The sequence below is a fragment of the Fonsecaea pedrosoi genome, assembly GCF_000835455.1.
Source record: "Fonsecaea pedrosoi CBS 271.37 unplaced genomic scaffold supercont1.3, whole genome shotgun sequence".
NCBI classification, from domain to species: domain Eukaryota; kingdom Fungi; phylum Ascomycota; class Eurotiomycetes; order Chaetothyriales; family Herpotrichiellaceae; genus Fonsecaea; species Fonsecaea pedrosoi.
The window spans coordinates 398,571-421,490 of NW_013550613.1; the positions used below are offsets into that span (position 1 = coordinate 398,571).

General features: G+C 53.6%; 9 protein-coding genes across 9 annotated transcripts; 6 read left to right on the forward strand and 3 right to left on the reverse strand.

The window, feature by feature from the left end:
- Window positions 1-299: 299 nt before the first annotated feature.
- Window positions 300-4,383, forward strand: Z517_04013 (uncharacterized protein; the record flags this gene model as incomplete). The annotated part of the gene is made up of 2 exons (XM_013429344.1): window positions 300-349; window positions 408-4,383. The coding sequence occupies 2 exons, from the start codon at window positions 300-302 to the stop codon at window positions 4,381-4,383; spliced, it is 4,026 nt and encodes a 1,341-aa protein (XP_013284798.1).
- Window positions 4,384-5,356: 973 nt separating this feature from the next.
- On the reverse strand, window positions 5,357-6,961 carry Z517_04014 (uncharacterized protein; the record flags this gene model as incomplete). Its single annotated transcript, XM_013429345.1, has 2 exons — window positions 5,357-5,687; window positions 5,742-6,961. 2 exons carry the CDS (start codon window positions 6,959-6,961, stop codon window positions 5,357-5,359), a joined length of 1,551 nt encoding a protein of 516 aa, XP_013284799.1.
- A 1,429-nt stretch (window positions 6,962-8,390) lies between these two features.
- Z517_04015 (uncharacterized protein) lies at window positions 8,391-9,767 on the forward strand (the record flags this gene model as incomplete). Its single annotated transcript, XM_013429346.1, has 1 exon — window positions 8,391-9,767. The coding sequence occupies one exon, from the start codon at window positions 8,391-8,393 to the stop codon at window positions 9,765-9,767; it is 1,377 nt and encodes a 458-aa protein (XP_013284800.1).
- A 918-nt stretch (window positions 9,768-10,685) lies between these two features.
- On the forward strand, window positions 10,686-12,949 carry Z517_04016 (uncharacterized protein; the record flags this gene model as incomplete). Its single annotated transcript, XM_013429347.1, has 2 exons — window positions 10,686-10,714; window positions 10,768-12,949. The coding sequence occupies 2 exons, from the start codon at window positions 10,686-10,688 to the stop codon at window positions 12,947-12,949; spliced, it is 2,211 nt and encodes a 736-aa protein (XP_013284801.1).
- Window positions 12,950-13,139: 190 nt separating this feature from the next.
- On the reverse strand, window positions 13,140-13,838 carry Z517_04017 (uncharacterized protein; the record flags this gene model as incomplete). Its single annotated transcript, XM_013429348.1, has 2 exons — window positions 13,140-13,560; window positions 13,651-13,838. The coding sequence occupies 2 exons, from the start codon at window positions 13,836-13,838 to the stop codon at window positions 13,140-13,142; spliced, it is 609 nt and encodes a 202-aa protein (XP_013284802.1).
- A 445-nt stretch (window positions 13,839-14,283) lies between these two features.
- On the forward strand, window positions 14,284-18,381 carry Z517_04018 (uncharacterized protein; the record flags this gene model as incomplete). Its single annotated transcript, XM_013429349.1, has 1 exon — window positions 14,284-18,381. The coding sequence occupies one exon, from the start codon at window positions 14,284-14,286 to the stop codon at window positions 18,379-18,381; it is 4,098 nt and encodes a 1,365-aa protein (XP_013284803.1).
- Window positions 18,382-19,164: 783 nt separating this feature from the next.
- Window positions 19,165-19,959, forward strand: Z517_04019 (uncharacterized protein; the record flags this gene model as incomplete). Its single annotated transcript, XM_013429350.1, has 3 exons — window positions 19,165-19,390; window positions 19,509-19,661; window positions 19,874-19,959. The coding sequence occupies 3 exons, from the start codon at window positions 19,165-19,167 to the stop codon at window positions 19,957-19,959; spliced, it is 465 nt and encodes a 154-aa protein (XP_013284804.1).
- Window positions 19,960-20,403: 444 nt separating this feature from the next.
- Window positions 20,404-21,015, reverse strand: Z517_04020 (ribose 5-phosphate isomerase; the record flags this gene model as incomplete). Its single annotated transcript, XM_013429351.1, has 2 exons — window positions 20,404-20,688; window positions 20,803-21,015. 2 exons carry the CDS (start codon window positions 21,013-21,015, stop codon window positions 20,404-20,406), a joined length of 498 nt encoding a protein of 165 aa, XP_013284805.1.
- An 875-nt stretch (window positions 21,016-21,890) lies between these two features.
- Z517_04021 (uncharacterized protein) lies at window positions 21,891-22,841 on the forward strand (the record flags this gene model as incomplete). The annotated part of the gene is made up of 1 exon (XM_013429352.1): window positions 21,891-22,841. The coding sequence occupies one exon, from the start codon at window positions 21,891-21,893 to the stop codon at window positions 22,839-22,841; it is 951 nt and encodes a 316-aa protein (XP_013284806.1).
- Between the last annotated feature and the right edge of the window lie 79 nt (window positions 22,842-22,920).

The following is a 22,920-nucleotide window of genomic DNA, read 5'->3' on the forward strand; positions in this document are numbered from 1 at the left end:
AAAGTTGTGTCATACCCATTGCATCCCGACTGCAGGGAGCCCTACCATTCCCTACTTAGGTCTACACCCTCCACCCGGTCCATTGTTTTCTCATGTCATGGACATGATGGCGAGTCCAGGGAACGCTATACGGAGCCTCAGTCGTCAAAGATCATGCAGCTGAGAGCTGTCCCCGCGTTTTACACCAATAATCCGTCCCCTCCAACCCGTTCAGAATAGTTCAAAAGACATGAGAACATATCTCGAGCCTTAACTGTGTGCGGGTGAAAGCTGCGGCATGTAGGGCTACCTCCAGAACCATGCTCCTGCTCCATCAGACTGGCGCTGTTCGGGTTGGTGAGGTTGTAAGGTACGTGGCCGACCATCCTGTGTCTGAATGGCTGTCTGCTAACATATCGCTGTTGCAGATATACCATAACCTACACTCCCAGCCTCGACCGCATCCTTCCGCCCCCCACACATTTGCATGTGAAGATCAAGAACACGGTCGCCGCGCCTCTTCGCGCCGCCTACTTGCATGGACCATACACTCTATATGTGGCGTGCTATCCGTCCACGTTCGACCCGTACAAAAAACATGAGGCTGCAAGCACCGAAGGCACACCTGATTTTGAGCCGCAATTGAAGGCGGGCGGACAATGGAATGCGAAACTCACTGTCCCCGAATATGTCCGGGAAGATGCTCAGAGACAAAGCCTAGACGTGAGGCGCGGGGACAGGGGGACAAACGAGAGAAAGAGCTTCACCTGGATCATCGAAATTGCTTCGCAGGTCATCTTCTCCAAGACGGCCAGTGTTGAGTATGAGGTCCTTGTTGGACGTGATGAGAAGTCGGTAGAACTGGGGTTTCACGGTGTCATTGGATCGGGCCAAGGCGCTCCTGGTCGACTCGAAGATCATCAACGTGCTCGTTCGCAAAAAGCCAACACCCCGCAGCATCCGAAAGGCGTCTTCTCTAAGGCGGTCAGACTGGTGGTAGATGACACCCACAGCCTCTGGAACACGCCTCCATTTCCTGAATGGGAGGAAGAAGTCGATGGGCAAGCCAAAGTCAGGGTGGAACAGGGACCTCAACATGGCGACAAGAGAGATGCCGGCGCGAAACCAGACAAAACGCAAAAGAAGCAGAAGAAGATCCACCTCGTGCTCCTCACCCACGGTATCCACAGTAATGTGGGCGCAGATATGCTGTTCATGAAGGAAAGCATTGATACGGCTGCGAGGCAGGCAAAGGAAGACGCGAAAAGAAGGCGGGCTGAGATCAGGGCACGACATGCGACAAGGGAGAACGAGTTCGGAAGAGATGTTCTGGGACAGCGATCAAAATCGATGCCGGACATCACGAGTGTCGGTGATAGCCCCCCTGAAGCCGCCACCTCTAATGTCGTCAACGAGGTTGGGGAGGAGGAAGACGAGGAAGACGAAGAAGAAATCTACGTACGAGGGTTCACCGGCAACACCACGAAGACCGAAAGAGGGATCCAGTATCTCGGCAAACGTTTCGCCAAATACGTCCTGTCTATTACCTATCCGGACCAACCCTATCTGCCAATAAAGTCGTCCATGGGAAAGTCCCTCTCACAATCTCTGGCCTCGTCATTGTCGAACAAACCCAAGCCGCAAGATGCAAATAGCACGCAGCCGGCGCATAAAAACAGCAGCATTATCAAAGACGAGAATCACAGAGCTCATAATCTCCCGTACCGCATCACGTCCATAAGTTTCATCAGTCACAGTCTGGGCGGATTAATACAAACTTACGCCATCGCGTACATCCAAAAGCACTCTCCCGAATTCTTCAACCTGATCAAACCGATCAATTTTGTCGCAATGGCAACACCGTTCTTGGGTTTAAGCAATGAGAACCCTGTATATGTAAAGTTTGCGCTAGATTTTGGCTTGGTGGGAAGGACGGGCCAGGATCTGGGCTTGACGTGGAGGCCGCCGACGTTGGCGAAGAGCGGCTGGGGAGCCATGGTGGCCGGATTTACGAATGACTCTAACAAAGGAGGTCCGGACAAGGAGTCTGATCCTGGAGCAAAGCCTTTGCTGAGGATCTTACCGACAGGACCAGCACACGTGGCATTGAAGAAGTTCCGAAATCGCACCGTCTATTCGAACGTGGTCAACGACGGGATCGTGCCGTTGAGAACGTCCTGCCTGCTGTTCCTGGACTGGCGAGGTCTGGGTCGCGTGGAGAAAGCCAGGCGGGAAAGCGGCTTGGTAGGGACGATGGTGGGATGGGGTTGGGCTGAAATGACAGGCCAAAATGCCAGCGACCCTAGAAAGGCGCTCACCTGGAACAACTTGTTTAGCGACAGCGGCGAGGACGTGAGCAGCCCCAAGTCAGGCAAGTCGACCCCGGATCCTGAATCGAAAGTTCCGCAAGCAGAGACTAGCGAAGGCTTTGACCACGACCAGCGAGCAACAGAACCCGAAGAGAGTCAATTTCTGGAGAGGAAAGGGAGGATATCTTCAGAACAACCGACAAGCCCAACAGATGTCAGGCCGACAGCTGCGCCGAATTTGTGGACAGAACTATTGAACTTTTTCAAGCCGCAAGCAGGCCAGCGAAAGTCACCCCCAGGTAGTCCGCCCAAGAGTCCGAGGAAGACGCAGAAAATCTATCGGCGAGGACAGACCATGTACCACCAGGAAGAACCACCAGACTCTGGGCAAGCATCACAAGAAATTCCGGAAGCGGAAAGCAATGGAACCCCTGTCAAGGCTCCCGTCCGAGGCGCATCACTGTACACCAACAGTTCCCAAGAGGGTGGCACAGGGGAAGTCGAAACGCCTCCCAAAACGACCTTTTTTGAATCGGCAGGAGATCTCCTTAACCCACCGCTACCTCCCAAGGACTTCATCCTAGACCCTGCTGCCAGACCAAGGACAATCTTTCATGATCGTGTGTATCATCCACAAGATATTCCGCCGCCGCCAGCAAAACGCCAGCGAACTTTTGGAATCAGGCGCTCTGCCTCTAATCTCGCATCTCAATCCTCGTCAACTCAGCTCTCATCTGCCCCGGGTTCGCCCTCGGATCCCCGCCGTCCTGCCTCAGGACACTCTATAGACACCACGATGACTGCAAATTCGACCCCGTACCAATCTCATGTTGAAGTGGGTGGTATGAAGATTGAGGAGAAGATTGCTCGTGCGTACCATAAAGATCTGTCGTGGCGTAAAGTTCTGGTGCGACTAGAACCTGATGCGCACAACAACATGGTGGTCCGGCGGATGTTTGCTAATGCGTACGGATGGCCAGTGGTGCGACACATGTGTGATACGCATTTCGGGTACACGGCGGCGGCGAGGACCAGGGACGAAGACGAAGAAAACGTGGAAAGAGCAGTCGGACGAGACGAACTTGTTCCCAGAGAGCAAAGGGAGGGAGAGAGTGTTCGGGGTCAACGAGACTTGCCCGAGGACAAAGAGATCCAGGAGGTTGGCGGTGACAACGAAAAGAAGGCGAAAACGACTGATAATATCAGAATCACAGAGGCGAGCCCAACCGAAGTTGCGGATATGCATGCGGATCTTCAGAAGTTGCACACGGCATGGAAAGTGCGTGATCGCGACAAGCAGGTCACTCCCACCAGGCATGCATCGAGACGTACCGAGTCCGAGATCCGCGAGTCTCGGGACGATGTAGCGGAGCTGGTCTCCCGGATTAGTGCCACGGGTGAGAGTAGCTATAGCGGCATGAACTCCAGCAAAGCAGCCCTGTCGCGGCTTGTCAGACAGGATAGTGCAAGGTGGAGCGACCGATTCTTCGACGGAAGCGAGGATGGCGAAGAGGAAGACGAAGAGGAGGGAGATGGCGCGTTGGGCGAGGAATTGAGGAAAGCAAAGTATCGAGGCGAGCTCGATCGGATGTTCAACATTGATTTCGATGTCGACTCGGCCGACGAGGGTGCGGCGACGGCGAAGGTCGTTGATGGCCCGCTGACAGAGAGCCCGCAAGGAACGAAGCTGGGTACACCCAAGAAAGGAAAGGAAAGGGAGGATGATGGATCGTCAACATCTGCGAGCGAGTACGGGCATATCATCACTGATCCGCACCGGCCTTTCTCAGCGGAACCCGGTGAGCTGGAGCCACTCTCACATTCTTCTGCGGGTACAAGCACACCTACCCGGCATGCCAGTGGAGAGGAAGCCAAGGCAGAGGCAACTGTGCAGCTGGTGCCTGAAACCATCCCATCATTGAATACCAGCGCTGCATTGGGCCTATCTCTAGGCGAGAACATCGACGAGAGATGGAGACGGGAGACGAAGCCTGCAAGCGTGGGAGAAGCCGGTGGAGTGGCCGAACAGGTCGCGTTAGCCACCACAAGAAGCAAGGAGGAGGGGGGGAAACAGACACAGAAGCGAGACTCCTGAGCCATGCCGTGTGTTATGCTTCAGACTGTGGTAATTGGCACCACTGCAAGCGGACCAACTGTACACAACCTTGTTTACTATGTTTCCAAGAAATATGTTTTTTCAATCATCTTGGTTCTGATCACCACATGGCAAGATCAATGATCAACAGCTCCTGCGCTGCTCTCAGCACCTAGGCCCAGACGTAGACCTGGTAGTTTTCCAGTAGGTAACAGTGAGTGAGTGAGTATTGCTTACAGAAAGAGCATTACATTACAGGACAGGACAGGACAGGACAGCACAGGACAGGATATGATCTCTTCTTCCTCTAGTAATTCCAAGGTACGGTATGGTATGTAATTATGATTATGACTGTGATTATGATTGTGATTGTGATTCGTAAGGATTAAAGAGGTAAGAGGTAAGAGGTAAGAGGTAAGAGGTAAGAGGTAAGAGGTAAGAGGTAAGAGGTAAGAGGTAAGAGGTAAGAGGTACATATATAAAGTATGGTATGGCAGGCTACGGTATGGTATGATATATTGATCAACAGCTGTTTGTTGAACGGGTATGTGTCTCTCTCCCCCATCTCTCTCTTCGCTGCCCCCCTTTCCTGGTCTCTGTTCTGGATTCATAAAACACCAGGGGGTTCTGTTCCATTATATGTTCATTCCGGATCGATGGACGGCACTGGTGACCGTGGAGAGATCTCTCCTCTGTTGTGTATGCAACACACAGTCTCACCCCCCTAGTGAACCACCCACGACCATCATCATCATCACCACCACCCCGTATCAAATACCTCGGAAGTCCTCGTAAGCCAGCGGCCAGCCCCGATTAAAATGTGAATAATCTTCATCCCCTTTCGTTATTTCTCTACGTCATCCTCAAGACATTTCTGTACTTTGGAGGGATGGCGCAGGAAGTAAGTAAGAAAGCTTCTCTCATCTCCAACTGGACGTTACACCTTCATATGAGAACGATCTCTCCAGCGATCTCACATCTTCTCCTCCTTCTCGGCCATCATGCCCTCGGCACCCACAACGGGCCCGACAGGGCTCGGGGGCAGGATGTCTGCCCGGGTCTCATCAGTGAATTTCAGATCCTCGTCGATATCGGTCGTGTCCTTGACTTTGAGCCAGATGACGGGAGCTGCCACGACGAGAGAGCCCGCGAGCATACCCCAGTTGACAGCGAACTGAGTCATAAAGGCTACATTGTTGGCGTCGAGTTGAGGGGAGATGGCCGACCCAGCAGACTGGATGCCCTTGTAGAAGCCGGTAAAGTTGGCGAGTTTGCGACCGTTGTTGGTCAGTGCACCCATGAGCCTGAGTGAAATTGAGTTAGCGACAAATTACTTGATTCGAAAGGGTCTCACTTACCAGTATGAAGTGGTCTGCCAGACAGAGTCGTAAGCTCCGTAAAACATGTACAGAAACATGGGTCCGACATAGCCAGGGTCGGTAAAGTCAAGCTTGTGGTAGTCGTCGGCACTGGTCTCGGACCGGGTGTATCGTTTCTGGAAGTCATATCCACCGCCCCAAATGACAAAGGTGAGCACGAAGAGCGCGCCAATAGCGATCTTAGCGCGGGTGGTGCGGCGGAAATAGGTGGTGTCGAGCAAGAAGCCGAAGATCCAGGCACCAATGATTTGTGACAGGTAGTACAAGACATTGTTCAAGGCGCGAGTGCGGATGTTGAAGTAGGGCAGGTTCACGTCCTGGAAGTGGTAGGTGTAGAACCAGTTGGAGGCGAAGAACATGGGGAAGAGGAAGACAATGTACCAGTCACTGATCAGGACCTCGAAAAGACCCTTGATCTCGGATTTCCAGGTTGGGTTCTTCATCAAGATGACTCGCGAGCCGTCATTGCGTTGAACGAGGAAGGGGTTGCAGAGGAATCCGGCCAGGACAAACCCCACAGCCATCAGAACTATGAAGGCAATGTAGGTGCCATCCTGGACCTTGTTGGCGGTGGAATGCAGGTTTTGGCCGAGAGGAATCAGAGCACCTATCACGGCACCCAAGTTGAAAATCATCCAGAAGACGGCAATGTATCGGCCCTTGGCCTTTTCCGGGGGATATGCCATCATGACTGCACCTTGGGCAGTCCACAGCAGACCCGCGCACACACCCAAGAGGGCCCCAGCGAATATAAGGAAGCCTGCATTCTGATTGTGGTTGTAGGACAAGATCGAGGCAATGTAAAGGGTGTATCCGAAGCCACCAAATCCGAGTGTCAACCGGAGTCCGATCTTGTTGGCAATGCTACCAGCAAAGAAACCCACAACGGAGAAGGTGGCATAGAGGGCAGTGCTGGCGTTGTTGATATCGTGCGCATTGACCTGACCAGCGGCACCTAGACCGTTGACCGCATTGAACATACCCGGGCACAAGAAGCACACAAGTGCAACAAAAACAATCTGGAACTGTGGTGTCGCATAGGCAGGAATGGTGATAGGACCCAATTTAAGTTTCTTGTACATCCAGGGCTTCCCGACGGGCTGAGCCTCTTGGCCGCCATGGATGATCTCGGGCGGCGTGTCGGTACCGCCAGACTTCTCGGTCGTGGTAGCCATCTTTTCGTTGGAGATGTCAGACATTGCCCAGTAACCAAGCAATGCTGAGAGGAAGAGAAGGAGAAAGGACGGAGGATCAGGGCGAGGCTCAAAAGATTTAAAGTTGGGACGATTTTAGGTGGCGAGCGGAGATCAATTGCGGAGTCTCGGGGCAGATTCCTAGTGGAGTCTGGCTCGTGTTGTACGAGGAGGTACTCGAGCGAGGAGATGAGTCGCGTGCACCGTGTGGAAACGAGTTGGAGGAACGGGGGAAGGGAAAGAACAAGTAATATAGAACAGTATCAACAAGGTCTTGAGATCAATGGTAGAGTGCCGTCCAACAATGTCACCTGTCGCACTAAGGCAGAATGGTTACTTTGGAGGTCTCAGGAACAGGTTCGCGAAGAAGATAGAGTGATAGAGAGATAGAGTCGTAGCATTGTATCCTCACAGACTGCAGACAGGGAGCATATGGAGGGAGGGATGGATGGAGGAGGAGGTGGGAGGGATCTGGAATGATCGCGGCGAAAGATGGGGGAGATAGTAGGGGAGGATGGAGGATGGAGTCGTGGTATTGATTGCGGTGGTAGCAACGAGTAACTCGTAGTCGCAGTTCTAGTTCTCACCAGCGCAGGCCTGGCGTGTTTTCCCCTTGAGGAAGAGGGTTTGTTTACAATGCCTGGGCAGTATCTCGACGCTGAGGGATGCCAAGATTCCACGTGATGTCGATAACAGAGTTGCATTCTCTCCGCCTCAGCGTTACATACACCAAATCTCTCCCATTGCTACCCTGCCTTCTCAGTGCCTCGACGTCTCATTTCCATCATCAAACACAAACCTCGTCCATGTGACCATCGTTGCATCCAGCATCCCATCTGTCTTCCTCCGTACGCCCCTGAATCTCACCTCGATTCCTCCATTGTCTGAGCTGTCTGCAGATTGCAGATCTGATAGAACTCACTCCATCCAAAAATGCCCAGAGAGATGCCACCGAATTGTGTTGCCGTCGTGGCTACAACGTGCTTGGAGACTGCAACATGACAGGAGAGCTGCTCGGCCTGTCCCCTTGTCGCTGGTCCTCTCCTCCTCAACCTCGAATTTCCCTTACCTACGAAACAATGCTTTGTTGCGCTCATTTCCGCAGCCTGCCGTGCCCCGGATGTCAGGATGTTGTAGGAGCCAGTAGAATGTTCGACTCATCTGTCACAGGCTCACTGCGAGAGAAAAAAGAGTTCGCAGACAAACCTTATGACGTGACCCTCGGGGTGAATAGCTGTTTATCCGGCTACCACCCTCATCCACCATGATATTTCAATTTGTATACTGCTGCTTCCTGGATTTGGCGTTTTCGCTTCTTCATTCTTGTAGGGCTTCCCTACGAGCAATCGTCCCTTCCTTTGTTCTTGTTCCCAAAGCCTTTTGTGTTGCACCGATCCTTGCTTTTGCGCTGACTAACCCCGACCTTCCTTCCGCCATGTCGACATCAACCCCGCGTGTTGTTAGATTCACCAACGGCTATCTCCTCAAGAATGGTGAATTGGTGCCCGGAGACCTCTGGGTCTCATCCGAGACGGGACGGATCATGAGTCCCCAGTCAGCCTTCTATTCTTCGCATCTGAGACCCGATAGAACCGTGGATCTTCGGGGCGGGATTCTATCTCCAGGCTTTATCGATGTTCAGATCAACGGCTCTCACAACTTTGACTTCTCAACCCCTGACCCAGACTTCGCCTCAAAGTTGACACACACCACCCAGCAGATGATCAAGTCCGGTCTCACTTCGTTTGTCCCGACCGTTATCAGTACAACACCCGAGAGCTATCATGCAGTCCTCCCTCATCTTGGTCCCTCCGGAAAGGGGCGTGATGCCACCAACGGCTCGGAGAGTCTCGGGGCACACATCGAAGGACCGTTTCTGTCTCCAGTGAGGAATGGAATTCACAAGAAGGAGGTCCTCCGAGAAGCAAATTCTTGGGTCGACATCGAGGAATGTTACGGCGCCGAAAATCTCCACAATGTGAGATACATCACCGCTGCGCCTGAGAAGGGAGCCATGATCAACCTGATTCCCGAATTCGTCAAACGGGGCATCGTCTTTTCCGTGGGTCACTCGGACGCCACCTTCGAACAGGCACAGGCTGCCATGGCCGCTGGTGCCTCGATGGTCACACATCTTTTCAATGCCATGCGCCCCTTTGGACATCGGGATCCCGGTATTTTTGGGCTTCTGGGACAATCAGCACCGTCGACCCCTGTGGCCACACCAAAGACCAGCCGCCCGGCAAGCCCATCGACCTCTCCTCAAGGCTCGCCTCGGTCTTCAAGGAGGTCAACACCTCGTTCTAGCCTGAGCATCAGCACCTCCATGGCGGACCTAGAAGATGAGGCCGCACGGTACAAGCAGCCGTACTTTGGCCTCATCGCCGATGGCATCCACCTGTCTGCACAAACGCTCAAGATTGCCTACTCCGCTCACCCAGAAGGCGCAATCCTGGTTACCGATGCGCAGAAGTTTTCCGGATGCCCTGATGGCGCCTACGAGTGGCGAGGAGAAGATCGCTTCGTTAAGGAAGGCAAGCTGCTCAAGCTGGAGAGCAACGGACGTATCGCTGGCAGTGTGGTTGATTTGATCGACTGTGTCAACAACTTCAAGCGATGGACAGGATGCGGAACGGCGAAAGCGCTGGAATGCGTGACTAGCACACCAGCCAAGATGTTGGGCAAGGACGTGGAGGCCACCAAGGGAAGACTTGAGGTGGGGATGGATGCGGACCTCGTGGTTCTCGAGGAGGGTCTCGAGGGAGATCTCACTGTGCAGCAGGTTTGGAAGTTTGGCGTCCAGGTCGTCTAGATTTCTGTGACGTTGGTCATTGTGTGGTTCTAAGTCATCTTGTCAAAAGTTTGGTTGAGCTCGGCGTTAAAGGATTATGGTTACAGGATATGATGGGAGACGACTTGAGAAGCTCTGGCTGGCCATGCCATGATCTATAGAAGGGGTTTTTTTTTATTCTTTGATGCAACGGCAATGTTGACCCGGAATGATGTGCATAAAACGAGATACCTGTAGATTTGGCCGGGATAGACGATGTTATGTATACTATGTGGTAGATGTCCGGCTGTGTATGTATATTTGATGTTCGAATGTTGATTTGGTTTCCCTGTTCGCTTGTGTATACAACTATACCTCGTACTCGTCCTGCCTTTCTTACGAACGGAATTCGGTTGTAGTCGGTACATAGCGGAAAGTCAGTAGAGGCTGTGGCTGTGGCTGTAGTGGTCAGAACGAGCTCCCTACTTCTCCCGATACTCGGACGGCTTCCGTGCGATTTCCACCCATAGGAAGATCGGGATGATTTACGCGTCTAAATCAATGGTATTCCTACGTCAGGCGTTGGTCGACGCCATCATCATCACATTCTCTTTGCCACATATTGAGCCATAATCATATTGCCCATGGCGGTGGAACGGAGAGCTCACCATGTCGCTCTGCTCAGCAACAGCACCACGTGGTGGTCTAGACCTGCGGGACTGCGCTACACCCCCGTGAGACGCAGAAAATAGCCACCAGGGGTGATTAGCTCTCCCCGCGTCTTTTCTTTTTTGTTGGGCCAACAGCACAAGACGATCTTGGACTCACCACGTCACGACGACACTGAGGATCGCCCTGGCCGATTTCTCTTCACCTCTTGTCTTCTCCTCGAGACCACACGTTGCTCACGACTTCCATCTGCCTCGTTGTGGCCTGTTTACGTCTGCGACCCCTGAAGCCATGACACTCCGGAAACACTACACCCCAGAGTAAGCCACCTCTTGACCAGCTCATTCAAATGGGCCCCCATTCACAGTTCTAGGATCCTTCTGAGCGCTCCAAGACGGTCGGCGGCAGTTCCGAGTCCTGATGGAAAGCTCGCGCTCTTCACACAGTCTACCTATTCGTTCGACACCCACTCTAGAACCAGCGAGATATGTTGTCTGGACCTCACTCAGGGCACAACCGTCACCATCAGCAAAGACCCCAAGGCTAGCGAGCCCAGATGGCTGGGTACCAACTACGAGGTCGTCTGGTTGAAGGAGTGCGAGAACGGCAACACCTGCTTGATCGTCACCGACGCCACTCTTCCCGGCAAATGCTACACGGCCGGCACCATTTCGGGCCCTGTCTCCAATCTCAAGCTATATGTCATTGAACCCGGTAAAGTCGCCGTTGCAGTTGCCGGTCAAGCAAATCAAGATGGCAGCTTGCACAATCCCAAGGATGTCCCCAAATCCCACACTTCGGCGCGGGTCTATGACTCGCTGTTCGTGCGACATTGGGATGCCTGGATCACCGAGCAGCGAAACGCCGTCTTCGTAGCCTTGTTGCAAAAGTCACAACCTGTGGTGACTTCACGCCAGGGCCGATATGGCTTGCTAGGCTTCAAGAACGCATTACAGGGCTCAGATCTGGAATGTCCCATTCCACCGTTTGGTGGAGTCGACCACTTCGACATTGGCCCAACAGGTCTGACCATTGTGGCCAAGAATCCGCACCTCAACCCTGCCACGCATACCAAGTGCGATTGCTGGTTTATCCCAAAACGGGATATTTTGGATCTGAAGCCCGCAAGCTTCCACAAGATTCACGCCCACGGGTTGAATGGAGCAGCTTCATCGCCTGTCTTTTCGCCCGACGGGGAGTCCCTGGCATTCCTTCAGATGGCCACCGACGGCTACGAAAGTGACAAGAATAGAATCGTCTTCGTCCATGGCCTGAGTGCACTTGAAAAGGGCGAGTCTGTATCTGCGGTTGAGCTCATGCACACCGAAGATGGCAAAGGGGGTTGGTCCAGGTCTCCCACCGCGCTAAAATGGTCCGTGGACGGCAAGATGCTGCTGATGGAAGCCGAAGACACCGGACGCGGATGTCTCTTCGCGCTCGACCTAACAGATGCTCCAGGCCCAGATTGGCGACCTCGCCAGGTGACCCATAGCGGTTATATTATCGACTTTGCTCCCATGTCGACCAAGACTAATCTCTTACTTGTCTCTAGCAATAGTCTGGTCGACAACAGCACATACACCCTCGTGAATCCCGACCCTCTGGCCGAGGCTCCACCGGTGGTCATTTCGTCGCTGAGCAGAAACGGAAGCATGTTCGGCCTCTCTCCAAAACAAGTATCCTCGATATGGTGGAAAGGTGCGAATGATCACCCGGTGCACGCCTGGATGATGAGACCCTCATTCTTTCGGGCGGACCAGAAGTACCCCCTCGCATATTTGATTCATGGCGGCCCCCAAGGTGCTTGGAACGATCAGTGGTCGACCCGTTGGAACCCTGCCGTCTTCGCTGAGCAGGGTTATGTGGTTGTCTGTCCGAATCCGACCGGCTCGACAGGGTATGGCCAGGCCTTCACGGACGCAATCCGAAATCAGTGGGGTGGTCTCCCTTACGAGGACCTCGTCAAAGGGTTCGAACACATCGAGTCGGAATTAAGCTTCGTTGACAGCTCGCGAGCAGTCGCCTTGGGTGCTAGCTACGGCGGGTATATGATGAACTGGATTCAGGGGCACGACCTGGGCCGCAAATTCAAGGCGCTTGTCTGCCACGATGGGGTGTTCAGCATGACGGGCCAGTTGGCGTCCGAGGAGCAGTACTTCCCCGTTCACGACCTCGGAGGGCCGATTTGGGAGCGACAAGAGATCTACGACAAATGGGATCCCAGCCGCTTCACCAAATTCTGGGAGACTCCCATGCTCGTGATACACAACGAGCTCGACTATCGTCTAACTGTCGCTGAGGGTCTGTCAGCATTCAACGTGCTCCAGATGAAGGGGGTCGAGAGTCGGTTCCTGAGCTTCCCGGACGAGAATCACTGGGTGTTGAAGCCTGAGAACAGCCTCGTCTGGCATCTCGTCGTGATCAACTGGATCAACAAGTTCGTGGGATTGCCCCAGATTGTCGATCGCCAAGGCAGGGATGGCTCGGGGTTTTGCAGGCGGGAAAGTAGGAGGCCCTGGGTCCGGAGTTACGGGACGTCGCGTCTCGAGCAGTGAATTACGTGGGACCATCTTGTGGATATGTTTGAGGCAGAGATTCTGGAAGTAGAGGAACGACACTCCTCTCATGGAATGGAAAGCGTGAGAGTTGGTGCTCTGTAGCGCATCTCATCCCACTCTCCCAGGATATTAATACAGTCATGTAAACCAATTCAGGACTCGGTAGTGTCCTTCAACCGCCTCTCAATCACGAGGGATTATGGTTGCTAAGTAACTCCTCCCTCACCAATTCCGACAATATTTTGTTGTCCAATGGTTTGCCGTCCAGCTCACCTCCAGGTTTCAATAGCTCCTTCATGACAGCGCCCTGCTTTAATTCTCCTTGCGCAGTACTTCTCAACGTCTCTATCTTCGATCGGACCACCAATCTGACGGCGGCAGGATCCATCAACTTGACACTCCCCACCAGTTCATCAATGACCTCCATCTCTTTCGCCTGCTTCTCTACCAGGTCGGCTCGTTTCGCGGCTTCGGCCTCCTTTATCGCTGCCTGCGTGGCAGCTTTCCGTTTACGCAGCAAGGCAAGGATCTGAAGGTCTGACTTTATGGGCGTGGAAGACGAGGCGGCTTGGTTGATCTCGGAAATGGTTCCCCGGAGGACCGTTAATCTTACCTCGGGGTCTGTCTTAGCATCTTGAAGTATTCGAATGGGGCGTACAGCAGGCGTTGCAGTGTGTAAGGGACTGTGCCGCCCTTACCTTGATGTGTCCTTTGCACGCATGGCGCTTTTCAAGTCACTCTTGATTTTGACCATCAGAGGTGAAGCTGGAGCTTCAGTCGACGTGGATGACCAGCGCAGGCCCGAAGTTGCAATTCTGCGGGTACATCGAGAGCAAATCGGCTGGTCGAGGAGGAACAAAAGCTTCGAACTGCGGATTGGCGCCATGTCTGCCACTTGTCAAAGACCAGGTATAGGCTGAGATGGACCAAGGTAAAGGAGCAGGTCACAAGTGCACGCAAGTGGTAAGTTTACAGGTCCGTGGGAGAGACTGGTGAACTTGGTACAAATTGTTTTGCGCGAGTCATGGTACCTGACGCTAAACCTCTTCTGGTATGACCGCATTACTTTCCATCTCCAGTCGCGTCTATATTTCTATCACTGTCTCAGTAAACCACAACTTGACATTTCACAGAGGCCTGGAGTGCGGCTGTTTCTACGTCACATATTGCCCTTTGTCCTCCTGGAACTGTGTTAATTTACGTCGCCTCTGAATCGATAAGCTGCGTCGCCCTTCCGTGCTGTCCTTGCACAGCGACTGCATCGATTCATGTCTGTTCACGATTAAACCAGTCACCCTCCCTTGCGACGACGACTCTACCCCCTGCCAACCATGGGCTCTGTAGTTACGCAGACGCCTGTCCGGCCTGTGCCGGGCATCTGGCCTCAGACTCCCGCCGCCCGTCCACCACCGATACCTGCTCCCTCCTTTCAGTCTCCCACGACTCCCATGTCCCGCCCTTCCCTCATACCTTCTCAGCCTTCAGCAGGTCTCATCACCACAAATCCTTCCGATGCGCCCATACAAGCGTCGATGCGCCCACCTGAGTCTCTGGAACCCGTGGAAAGAGCTGCGCGCACAATCAACGAGTCCCTTGCAAGTGAATCGCGATTTCCAGATGTCGACAGTTACTTGTCCCAGGGTTACTCTGCCGACTACGACATCCAGTCTTCGACGACATGGGCGCCCTTTCAGCGAGCTGGCTTTTACAGGATTCCCGATGAAATCTTCGAGCAGTATAATAACGCGCAGTTGACCACGAGTATGGGCCTGTTTGCGGAGCTGAGGTATGCTTGGACAACAATCGACAATGCTTTGTACATGTGGGATTACTCGGCACCAAGACCCGAACTCCTGGGGTTTGAGGGACAGTCGCACAGCATCCTTGCCGTCAAGCTCGCCGTCCCTCGCGCGGGGGTCTTTCTACCGAACATCAAGAACGTCATTGTCATTGGAACAACTGCGGAGATATTTCTGCTGGGGCTAGGGACCGACTCAGGTCCGGGCGGCTCTTCTGCGCTCTCTCTCTTTCAGACCGGAATGTCGGTGTCAGTAAGAGGTCTCGATGTCAGCGTCATTGCATCCTCTGCAAAGACTGGGAGGATATTTTTCGGTGGCAGGACGGACAATGACATCTATGAGGTCACATATCAGCAAGAGGATCGGTGGTTTGCTAGTCGATGCGCGAAGATTTGTCACACTAGTGGTGCTGCCAAGTCTTTAACATGGACATTCAGCAGCTTTGCCCACGGACAGAAGGAGTATGTGGAACAGATTGTGGTGGACGACAGTAGAGATCTGCTGTACACGCTTTCTTCCACTTCGAATATTCGTGTGTTCCACATCAAGCCGGAAGGCGGGCTACCTCTCTTGGTCACGAAACCTGCATCCGAGATCTATGACAACATCGGCCATATCATTAATCAGAGCGAAGCCCTCAACAACCGAGTCAAGATTGTGTCGATATCGCCTCTTCCAGCCTCCGAAGCATCCAGGTATCACCTGGTTGCGGTCACAGCGACCGGTTATCGAATATACCTCAGTGCTAAAAGCGCTACCAGCTACAGCTATGGATCTTCAACCCGGTCCAGTGCTCCCATCAGCGTGCAGGCCCAGCATGTCAAAGTACCGCCCGTATCCCCCAACCCAGGTCATTCAAGCACATGGGGGACGGACTCATCCACCGACGTCCATCATCCCATCAGGACGTTGACAACAACTCGACTCGCTGCACGGTATCCACCTGGGTACTTCTTTTGCTTCACAGCCAGGGACGCCAATTCGCCGACCGACCAACTATTTATCTCAGCCCCTGATGCCGGCAGACTGCTGAGGAGCTCTGAACCAGGCCAGACAAGTCGAACTTCGGAATCCGCAATATGGCTGTCACTGGGCAGTCGGGCAGAAGACATAGGGTTAGTGATTCCCTACTCTGCTCCGATTCCGAATCCAGTGGGCTATGGGAACGACTTGGCTGTACAGTTCGACAAGGCCATCCCCGAAATTGCCATTTTGACGAATACGGGCATCCACATAATCAGAAGGCGCCGCCTGGTGGACATTTTTGCAGCTCTAAGCAGTCAAGGGGGAGGGCCTGAAGGATTCCAGCACGAGGTGAGCAACTTGATCCGGGCTTATGGCAGGACGGAGACTCTAGCTACGGCACTGGCGGTCGCATGTGGTCAAGGGGTGGAGGACACAGGGAGTGCTCAGGCGGTACGGGTTAATGACCCTGAAGTTCTCGAGCTTGCCCGCAAGACCTTCATCGAATACGGCGGAAAGCCGAGCATCAATCAGAATTCCATCACCGACAGATCTGTGCCGTTGATCGACGCCGTGCGACCATCGCCGCGCCATGCGGCCATTGCTCTGTACCTTTCGCGCTTATTGAGGTCGACGTGGAAGAACGTGATTGCTCTAGAATCAACCACACCGGCTGGTTACCAGATCAACCCTGCTGTACCTCTGAAAAAATTACGAGATGTCCAAGAGTCGTTGTCTGCGCTTCAGCGCTTCTTCCAAACGAACAAGAGTTTCATCAAAGGCCTGAGCGGACCTGATGATCTTTCAGCGACAAGCACCAAAGACGACGAGATCGCTCTACAGGGCGAACACCGTGCCTTGCATTCATTGGTCAAGTTTACGTCCGACACCATTGAAGGACTCTCGTTTATTCTGGTCTTGTTCGAAGAGAAGGTGGCGGAGATAGTACCCCTGCTGCCGGAGGCCTCAAGACCGGAAATGTTGAAGCTCACCTTTGAGGAGCTCTTCACGACGAAGAAAGGGTATGAGCTTGCCAAAGAGCTCGTCAAGGCCATTGTCAATCGCAACATTGCCAAAGGGTCGAATGTGGAGACGGTTGCTGAAGCCCTGCGCAGAAAATGCGGCAGCTTCTGCAGTGCAGACGACGTGGTGATCTTCAAAGCCCAAGAACAATTAAGACGAGCGGCCGAAGCGGGAACGAACAACGACTCTTCACGGAATCTTCTGAATGAAAGCTTGAAACTGTTTGAAAAAGTGGCCCACAGCCTGCCTCACGACTACCTGGAATCTGCCGTGAAACAATATACGGATCTGCAGTTCTTTGCTGGAGCCATTCAACTTGTCCTTCGGGTTGCTCACGAAAAGGACAAGGCGAATGAAGCACTCTCCTGGATGGCGGAAGGTCGACCAGAGCCGGATCCGCGAAAAGCAAAGTTTGATCTGCGGAGTCAGTGCTATGATCTGATCCACGCGGTTATTGTCGCCGTTGATAAGACGACGGAACAAGGGCCGAGTTTTGTGGACGGCCACCCAACGCTCGCTGCCACGAGACGGAATGAAGCATACGATGTCATTAGCCGGTCAAAGGATGAGGCGTTCTTGACCAATCTCTATGATTGGTACCTCCAGCAGGGATGGTACGATCGGCTGCTGGCGACCGAGTCACCATTCATAGTGACCTATCTTCAACGCAGGTCGACCGAGGACATTCTCTATGCGGATCTGCTCTGGAAGTACTACAGTCAGACCAACCAATTTTCCGAGGCGGCCAAGATCCAGTTGCAACTTGCCAGAAGCTCGTTCCCACTCTCTCTGGAGAAGAGAATCGAATACTTGAGCAGGGCGCGGGCGAATGCCTCAACCTACACCCCAGGAGGCAGCCGGAAGATGAAACAGCAGCTCCTCCAAGAGATCACCGAGCTCCTGGACATTGCGACCATTCAAGATGAAGTTCTCCAGCGGTTACGGGACGATTATCGACTCGGACCCGATAGGCGACAAGAAGTTCTTGACCAGGTGAATGGACTGATTTTGGACATCAACACGCTGTTCAACAACTACGCGGACAATGCCGGATACTATGACCTTTGTCTGTTGATCTACCAAGTTGCCGATCACCGGGATCCGGCCCAGATCAAGCAGACCTGGCAACAGCTCCTCCAGTCGGTACATGACAAAGTCCAGGAAGAAGGGCAGATCCAACCCTTTGAAGCCATCGCCGATGAAGTCAGAAGTCTGGGCAGCAAAATGCGGGTGGCGGAGACGACGTTCCCGGTCCAAACGTTGCTCCCTATCCTGGAGAAGTACTCATTCGAACATCAACGCAACGTGGCGCCTCCGCATTGGGTTGTGGACATCTTTTTGTCTCTTGAGATTCCTTGTGAGCGGCTTTTTGAGATCTTGGAGATGATGTTCTTCTCGGGGGATCCGCCGTTTGTGGGATCCAATCGCAAGTACATCGCCTCGGAATTGGTTTATGTGGTCGGCCGATGGTTCCACGACTCGACGAGAGCAGGGTCTGTCATCTTTGGCAGTGAGGTTGCTGCGACAAAGGTGCAGGAGACGATGCATGCCTTGTTGCAGCAAGGGAGAGCGGCAGGGCTGGACGAGGAGACAACGAGGGTGGCCAGGGAAGTGGTTGAGAGAGTTGGGCGACTCCTAGGATGAGAGGCCGTGGCGGTGTCGATGTCGGTGTCGCTGTCGATGCCGCGTGTATCTTGTAATCCATATGCTCGGAAAATTCATGACCAGGTAGTGAGTGAGTGCATGGGGCATTTTGGAGTCTGGTTGACGAGGTTGGCAGTCTGCCACGAGGATCAGCAGCTCACCAGTTAGTTCGCCAGTTTGCCGGGTTGTAGAAAGACGAGATTGGATTTGGAATCTGAATTGAGGCTCGAATCTCCACGAGAACGTGGATGGTAGAGTGAAGACGAAGGTGAATGTAAATGTAAATGCGAATCTGAACCGAGATTCGATTCCCGATTTGGAAATCCCTGTCGTGGTTCTTTTACAACCCGATCACTTTTCTACACTCACACACCTTACATGCCGTGCCTTATATGACCACTTCACTCTGAATCCGCCTCGGAATGTGATATTTGTCCTGCTTGCCACCATCTCTATCTCCATCTTGCTCTCTGCCTCCCTCCGCCACCCAAATAGATGGCGACCACCACTCCAACCACAGTGACGCGACGCGCCACTCCCCGTCCCCTATCTACGCGGAAACTCGACATGTTGTATCTGGCTTTCTTCATCGTGCATGTCCCTATCATGTTTTGTAAGTCACAGGTTTTCCTTGGGACGGGCTACAAGATATAAGATCCAATTGGACAGGGATGTTTATTCCTACACTTCTACGTCTATCCTGCGTGCAACGATGACATTCACAGCCTTCCGTCCTCAAAAGATACTCGTCCTCCTCTCCTGTCCCCTTCTCCTATCCCATGGATGAATGACTCGACACTGACCAGCCTATTGTCAGTGGTGGACCTGGCCTCGATCCTCCCGTCCTTCCTCGTCTCGCCGCTCTCGAACACCCTGCGCGCGTACCAGCTCGAGCGGTTCCAGGATCAATTCTTCGTCAGCCCGCCGGCGTGGTTCACGGCGTACATGTGGATCGAGGCCATGTACCACGTGCCGATCAGTCTATGGATGGTTTGGGGGCTCTTTAACGGTGAGTTTGGGTAGATGTTGATATTGATATGATTTGGCATCCATTCATTCCATCCATTGGGCTCTTCTCTTGGTTCTTTAAAATGGCTAATAACAATCACCAACACTCCTGTTAATAGACCATCCTCTGGTCCCACTCCATCTCCTCATCTTCTCCCTCGAAGTCGCCGTCACCACCCTCACCTGCGTCGTCGACATCTCCTCCTGGAAAGGCTACTCGTCGGCTCAGAAGTCGGACCTGTACGGCCTCTACGTTCCTTACCTGGTACTCGGTACGTGTTCTCCTCGGCTCTCTCTCTCTCTCTCTCTCTCTCTCTCTCTCTGTGTGTGTGTGTGTGTGTGTGTGTCTCCTTGCCTTCCGTTGTCTTCTATGCCTTTATTCCGTTCCGTGTTCCGGTTTTCTAAGAACTTGTTTATCGGATTCTTCATGGACCCATGTCCATATACACTGTCAGGCTAACAACCTGGTGTTCCTGTGTTTCAGCGTGCCTCATGGGCGTCGATGCCTTTGTCCGCGTAAAGAGACAGATCCTGCAAAGTGGCGGGTTGGAAAAGGGCAAGACTTTGTAAGGTTCCTAGGTAGTACACAAAGACTCAAACAGTCCCTAAATTGGGAATTCGGGTCGAGTCTTGTGGTGTGATCGTGGTGTTTTATTTATATTGGAATGTGTTGGACGACATGAGATTTCAGTCAGTCAGATACATGGACCTCCTTTCTATATGCACAATGGTCAAATTGATTTTTCCCCTTGGTGGCCACAAATGAATAAGACCCGAAACCCCTTCAAATGCTATAAGAGAGGGACGCCTACTGGCACGGTCATGTATTTTGACCCCTTTGGTCCTTGACTCACACCATTCGTCGCCGGCTGAAGTCTAGAGGGCATTACACTCATCCCTCGTCCTCTGTGACCATAAGAGACTCTCCCCTCGCCCTCCAAAAATCACTTTTTCACTCACTCTCTCTCTCTCTCTCTCTCTCTCAGAATCTCCTCCCCTGGCAAAAAGTGCCACTCACAACTCGCCAAACTGCTCCTCGTACTTTGAAATGTGGGCGACCTTTTCGGCGCTGGCGCTGGACTCGTCGAAGCGCAGCTCGACCCACTCGTCGACCAGCTTCTTGGCCAGCTCGAGCCCGATGACGCGCTGGCCGAAGCACAGCACCTGGGCGTTGTTGGAGAGCACGCTGCGCTCGACGCTGTAGGGGTCGTGAGCCGTCACGGCCCGGATGCCCTCGACCTTGTTGGCCGAGATGGCGACGCCGAGGCCCGTGCCGCAGATCAGGAGGGCGCGGTCGGCCTGGTTTTAGCCATGGGGGTTAATAGCTAGATTCGAAGAGGGGGAATCTCTCTCTCTCTGTCTGTGTCTGTGGGTGTATGTGTGTGTGTGTGTGTAAAGGTGAATGAAACATACCTCTCCCGACTTGATCTTCTTGCACGCATCCACCGCCAGGTGCGGGTACGCGGTGGCGTCGTCGGCGTCGACCACGCCAACGTCCAGGACGTGCGTCACGCCCGCGTGTTTCTTGAGCACCTCCTTGAGCGCCGTCTTGTAGGCGTGGCCCGCGTTGTCGCTGCCCACGACGACCCGGAGAGGGGTTTTGGTTGACGTGCCGTTGGTCGCCATTCTATGTGCTGGAGGGATGGAATTGACTCGAGGTTTCGGCTCGATATCTGCACTACCTAGGTCTGTGTGTGTGCACGTGGGTAGATATGTTCGGTATAACGAGAAGGGATGATTTGGAGTGTAATGTGTGGTACAGCAGGTGGAGGCGGGGTGTGTACAGTACTCGATATTGGTATTGGTATCGTTAGGCGATAGGTGATACGTGTGTGTAGGTTTGTATGTATGGAAGCATACAATGTACAAAAGTCAATCAATAATAATATCAAACGACAAAATCCTGAAGATGGACAGAATCCCCCCATCGTCGCATTGTCTCTGCTTGCTGGGGCTCACACTCGACCTGACGACGGCGGCGGCGGTGCGACGGCATCCATTGCCGTGTCCGATTTGCCCGACTATGAACATGTTCCCAAGTCCCTCGTAAACATGGCGTCATTATCTCTCTTTTCTCCGAAAAAAAAAATTGGTCGGAGGTGGCATGGTGAACGGGATTGCCGTTTCGAGACTTCCGGGACCGGCTAAAGTCATTTCCTAACCACACACCCGACACGTGGGGGGGGGGGAGGGGCCAACGGATTGGTATGTGTTCCTCGTAGCGTACGGTAAAAGTTGTGTAGATGAATAGTGGGGAGCTATGAGAAGGCAAAAGGTAGTGGTGATCAATCGTCTTACTTACCCACTCAAACTACTGTGGTCACTGCTAAGAGTGAATACTTAGGTAAGTGGACAGGCGTCTTCCGTAATGGGATGTATATCGACGCACCTATGAGTAGCATCATTGACTTGACTCTCGACCAAAACAAAAATTCTGTCTCGACTACTTCCTCCTCCCGCTCCCGCTTCCTGCTCTCTGGCTTTCTGCATGACTGGAAACAATGTCTTCCTCACAACCATCATACCCTCGCCTCCCCTCCAAACTCATCCTCACATCCACAAAGGCCTACTTCTCCCCCTCGCGCACCGTCAAGTACCTTGCGTCCCTGCTCGACCCGGCCAACAACATCCTCCCGCTCCTCCAGCGGCACAGCGCCGAGGTCCTCTTCGTCCTCATCCCGGACTTTCTCACCATCTACCCGTGCGCACAGACTCTGAGCGCACAGTTCTCCTCCTTTGCTGCTGATACTGGCGGTAAAGATGTTGCCTCCAGACCTCCTTTCCTACCAGAGGACAAAGACCTAGACACGTCGTCGTGGCCCATCGCCCTCGGGGCGCAAAACGTCTACCCGTCCACCACCTACGGCGCCTTCACGGGCGAGATCGTCGTCCCAGGTATCAAGCAGCTAGGCTGCTCCGTTGTCGAGCTTAACCACGCCGAGCGCCGGCGGTACCTGGGCGAGGACGACGCCACCGCGGCGGCAAAGGCTGCCGCCGTCAGCGCCGCCCATATGGTGCCCCTGGTCTGTATCGGCGAGCTGGACAAGCCCGACCTCCGCGGCCCGCTGAGTCAGTCCGTCGGCGTCGCCATGGCTCAGCTGCGCCCGCAGATCCAGTCCGTCTTGACCGCCGTCCCGCACGACGCCCCCGTCATTTTCGCCTACGAGCCCGTCTGGGCCATTGGCGCCGCCGAGCCCGCCGGCGTCGAGTACGTCGGTCCGGTGGTCCAGGCGATCCGGGAGCTCGCGAGGCAGATCGTGCCGCAGCGAACGGCCGAGGTCAAGGTCGTTTATGGGGGCAGCGCGGGCCCAGGGCTTTGGAGTGGGAAGACCAATGGAGGGGACGGGCTGGGCAAATGGGTCGACGGCTTGTTTCTGGGGAGATTTGCCCATGACATCTCGGGTGTCCGAGGAGTCGTGGAAGAAGTCGTCGAAAGTCTGGAAACGAGGTGAAAGACTGAGCTTGTCGAACAAGGTGAAATTCACGCCGAAAATTATGTCCAAATTGGCTATCCATCATCTGATCGCTAGT